The following is a 5,000-nucleotide window of genomic DNA, read 5'->3' as shown; positions in this document are numbered from 1 at the left end:
CATCCATGCGATGGGGGGTCTGGAAAGGGTGCGGGTAATAATAAACAGATCTCTGGTAGGTTTGGCTGCAATTTCAAAATACGAATTGCTGCGTTATAGAGTGAGGTGAGAGGGCCGGAGAACAGGTTTCTATGTGGGCTGCACCCCTATCCATCATCACCGAACTCAGAGAAATGCTGCACACTGTACTGACACCTGGATTCTGCATGTTAGAAGTGTGTGGGGGCACCACATGGGCACCCCCTTCTCTAGGTAGATAGATATGATGCTCTGGGAGCGCATCACCCCTGATGGGCCAAAATGCACCTTAAAGGTTTGTTGGTGACATGTTCGTTTTATAACACACACACACACCTACCAAATGCAGAAAAATCTTCCCACCATAAAGAATGGCAATAAGCCCACCCGCTCCTACTAATACAAGTCTGTGTATTTATTAATTATATACACTCCAATACTCCTTACCATCTTCGACCGTGCAACATTTTATTCTTGGAAATGTACGAATCAACAGCTTACAACCAGATATGACATGACATAGGAATAGAATGTACAGAATGTATGTAGACATTTCTTTATTTTAATTAGAAATGCGATCAGAGTAACAAGCAGGTGTATGGAATCCAAAATCCGGAGAAGGGTCCCCACCGACCGGCCCATTACAGCCGAGCCCTTCCCACCATGGGACATCCTCTGACATTCTGCTAAGTGGAAACTCACAAATACCCCCAATCCATCCTATCCTCCTAAGAAATCAGACATGTAGAGATACACGATACAAATGAATACGTTTCTTTTTATAGTAAAGAGGAGACCTAAGCAATACAAAAATAGTAATAAAGATCAACACACAAGTTACATCTACACAAACATGTATTGTACAAGAAAAGTAGAAAAGTGTGTGTAATATTATATATATATATATATATATATATATATATATATATATATATATAACAGTGATCTACACAATATAATACTGTGTTGTAGAATAAGAATATATATCTATCTATATATACACACACTGATTGTATGCAATACATATTTGTAGTGTACAGTTCATAGAAAACAAACATATATTGCATTGTAAAATTCATGGAAATATATATATTTATATACACATACACACATACACGCACACTCTATACAATAAACAAAATTATACATTATATAATTCATAGGGTAAAAAAAAAAAAGTCTCCAGCAGGTCTAATATATTTATGACCAGAATGTGCAGTTTTTTTTATAAAAATATAAAACTCCACATCTCTCTCTCTCTCTCTCTCTCTCTCTATATATATATATATTATTTTGTGATATATATATATATATATATATATTACATATACACACACATATAATGTGTGTGTTCTTGTCTATACATGTAGGTACATTTCTGATGATCTGTCCCCTACCAATCCTATGTCTATAGTGTAGGCTGGCCATGGTCAACCCTAGTGAGGATGCTGCTCTATTTCCCCATTTATACTTCTTCCATTGTTCTTTCTAGATGCCCTTCGGGAGCCAGCTATACCCCACTAGGTAGAATAGAACCGATGTCACAACCGAGCCTCGTGTAAAGAGAAATAATAAACATCAAGGGGGGTCAGAAAGTGACAAGGCAAGAAGTAGCATGTAGGCGGACAAATGTCGGGTGACCTAAAGTCGATGTTTCTGTATTAGGATCTATTTGTTTTCTACAATACAAAGTTTTTTTCTGCTGATCAGACTGATGTGAAACGAAAACAGATGTTTAATAAGAAGGGAGAATGAATGTCACGTGTTAACCCCTTGCTAGAAGCAGGAGAGCCCCTTGACTCTCCGGCAGGGGAATCCTAGCACAGCAGAGCTGCCAGTCTTCTGGGTGTCACTGGTCCAGCACATCGCAGTCACTGCTAGCCCCCCACCACCCCCCAACTGACACGGAGCCTAGAGCCCTGTACACAACATGACTCCAATCCACTAGACAAGTCATCTCAGCCATGGAGCAGCAGCAGCCGTTGTGGTGAGCGGTGAAGACAAGGAGGGTACCCGTGGTAGTGGCCGTGACCCGGACTCAGAGGAGGACTGTGTGGGGCTCTCCGGCTGCTTGTTGGCCATACATCTTCCAGTCTAGGTGCAGCTCGTGCACTGCTAGTAGAGGGCTGCTCGCTGTGGCCGCTGATTGGCTGAGGCGCTGACAGCTAAGCGTTCTGTGGAAGGTAGAAGGACCCGCCCCCCCTCCTCCAGGGCCCTGGGACCATTCATAAAACTAGGCAAGTCGTGCAATAGCCCTGAGACAGCGCTTAGCAGGATCCAGGCGGGCACTCTGCAAACTCTTCTTCTTCACCTTCACCATCCTGTGCCACCCTGACCTGCCTCCAGCACACCCAGCATCACCATCTGCGCCAACTTTCCCAAGGATTGGCCTGCTGTAACACAACCACCATCGGGCTACGCCTCCGACTAAGAGAAGGAGAAGAGCCCTCACTCCTACAGACTGACCATGCTACTTTGAGTGGAGTGTCTGGTGGGCTGCTCTCCTCCTCCATGAACACTTTGGCCAGACTTTTCCTGTGTAGACTGTTCCTGAGGCCAGCAGCCCCTGTGCCCCCGACCACTGGCACCCTCCTCCTCCTCAGCAGGACTCCTGTGTCGCCCGGGGGCTCTGATTAGCACTTGTCAAAGCATTGGATCCCTCAACGTACTGCGATCCCCCGGTGTACAGCCCGGACCTGTGCCCCAACATGATCGCCGCCCAGGCCAAGCTGGTATACCAGCTGAACAAATACTACACGGAACGCTGCCAGGCCAGGAAAGCGGCCATCGCCAAGACCATCCGGGAGGTGTGCAAAGTGGTGGCCGACGTCCTGAAAGAGGTGGAGGTGCAGGAGCCCCGCTTCATCAGCTCCCTGACCGAGATCGATGCCAGGTACGAGGGCCTGGAGGTGGTCTCCCCCACCGAGTTCGAGGTGGTGCTCTACCTCAACCAGATGGGGGTCTTCAACTTCGTGGATGACGGCTCCCTGCCGGGCTGTGCGGTGCTGAAGCTGAGCGATGGTCGGAAGAGGAGCATGTCCCTGTGGGTGGAGTTCATTACGGCCTCCGGCTACCTCTCGGCCAGGAAGATCCGCTCCCGCTTCCAGACTTTGGTGGCCCAGGCCGTGGATAAGTGCAGCTACCGGGACGTGGTGAAGATGATCGCCGACACCAGCGAGGTCCGGCTCCGGATTCGGGAGCGCTATGTGGTGCAGATCACCCCGGCCTTCAAGTGTACCGGCATCTGGCCCCGCAGTGCGGCGCAGTGGCCCTTACCCCACATCCCCTGGCCGGGCCCCAACAGGGTGGCAGAGGTCAAGGCGGAGGGTTTCAACCTGCTGTCCAAAGAGTGCTACTCCCTGACCGGCAAGCAGAGCTCCGCCGAGAGCGACGCCTGGGTGCTGCAGTTTGCCGAGGCCGAGAACCGGCTGCTGCTGGGGGGCTGCAGGAACAAATGTCTGTCCATCCTGAAGACCCTGCGGGACCGGCACCTGGAACTGCCCGGACAGCCGCTCAACAACTACCACATGAAGACCCTGCTGCTCTACGAGTGCGAGAAGCACCCCCGTGAGACCGACTGGGACGAGGCTTGCCTAGGGGACCGGCTCAATGGCATCCTCCTCCAACTCATCTCCTGCCTGCAGTGCCGCAGGTGTCCGCACTACTTCTTACCTAACCTGGACCTGTTCCAGGGCAAACCCCACTCTGCCCTGGAGAGTGCGGCCAAGCAGACCTGGAGACTTGCCCGAGAGATCCTCACCAACCCCAAAAGCCTAGATAAACTATGAGACAGGTCTGGGGACACTGGGCATGGAAGGCGACATTCCACTGTAGACCAAAAGACTGGATTCCAGTGCAGGCCAAAGGACGATGCATGGGAAAGTTTACACTGGGCTCTCTGTGCCATGTCAGTTCCAGGACTGCACCAGTCTTAGGGCCCAGCCATACTTCTTTTCTGAACTTTTAATGCAAACACATAGCACACAAAGGAAACTTTTAATGCACTTGCAGATCACAAAAAAGTGGCGATCAAGGGATTGGGATTAACTCTAGCAATACTTTTTACCGAATTTGTGACACAGGGGTGTGTGATATGGTGCATGGCAGGACTTCCATAGCCCCTCTGTCCCAAAATGGACCTCATTTTATTTATACTCCACCGTCAATGCAGACACTTTCCCCTGAAGCTGTTAACAAAAAATCACTTTCCATTCGCCGATCGCAACTTTATTTTTTTTTTTATTTCGCTGTGATTTAAGAGGTCTTAAGACCAGTTTTGAAATCCATGTTTGTCCGGGACTCATTGGAAGCACAGAACAAATCCCTTTGTCTCCAATTCTTCCCACAACCTAAGAAGAGCGGACCAAGCAGCCCCAGCACCCTTCAGTGGGGAGGGACGTGGAGGGACTTTTCCTTGCACAGGAGGTGAGGGGTGACTCTCTCCTTCCAAACAATGTGAATCAAGTCACACGAGAAGCAATCGGACTTAAGAAAATCAAGGTACATTTTCCTAATGAAATGTAGCAATTTTCTTTTTATTATTATTTTTTTTTTCCTGAATGTTTGTCACAAAGTGAACAAAAAATTATTTAAACTATATGTACAAATGTTCTTCTTTAAAAGTTTACCAAGGTTAAATGTATTATAGTGCCAACGTCAGCCTGTGCCTAGCAGCTGACACATTGAAACCAGAAAAAGACCAATAAAAAAAACAACAAGTAAAACTTCAGATGTTTGTCTTGATAAATGAGAACCGAGAATGCATCCCGTGTGTGAGAATGTCAGAGTGCTTTGTGGTGTGGTCTGAAATTATTCTAATACACAGGTTTTATTTATCACTCCATGATATTCATCAAACAGACCCAAGCCTAGAAAACGATACAAATGTATACAGAGCTGTGCTGGAATTATAGTGAAATAAGTCAAGACGGCGCAACATATAAATCAGCCAATCGTGGAATTACAATAGCTGGAAAAAAGTA

General features: G+C 47.5%; 2 protein-coding genes across 3 annotated transcripts in view; one reads left to right on the top strand and one right to left on the bottom strand.

Annotated features, from left to right (window-relative positions):
• LRBA (LPS responsive beige-like anchor protein) overlaps positions 1-5,000 on the bottom strand; it is a 970,380-nt gene that overhangs the window by 366,705 nt on the left and 598,675 nt on the right. The gene's annotated exons all lie outside the window — the stretch shown is intronic.
• MAB21L2 (mab-21 like 2) lies at positions 2,244-4,747 on the top strand. The gene has a single exon (XM_089670465.1). The coding sequence runs from the start codon at positions 2,727-2,729 to the stop codon at positions 3,804-3,806; it is 1,080 nt and encodes a 359-aa protein (XP_089526591.1). The 5' UTR covers positions 2,244-2,726; the 3' UTR covers positions 3,807-4,747.

Source organism: Staurois parvus, unplaced genomic scaffold, assembly GCF_062004578.1.
Source record: "Staurois parvus isolate SC_StPar_1 unplaced genomic scaffold, SC_StPar_1.0 ptg000090l, whole genome shotgun sequence".
NCBI lineage: Eukaryota > Metazoa > Chordata > Amphibia > Anura > Ranidae > Staurois > Staurois parvus.
The sequence above is the reverse complement of the archived record's forward strand: the minus strand, read 5'-3'. Positions and strand labels throughout refer to the sequence as shown.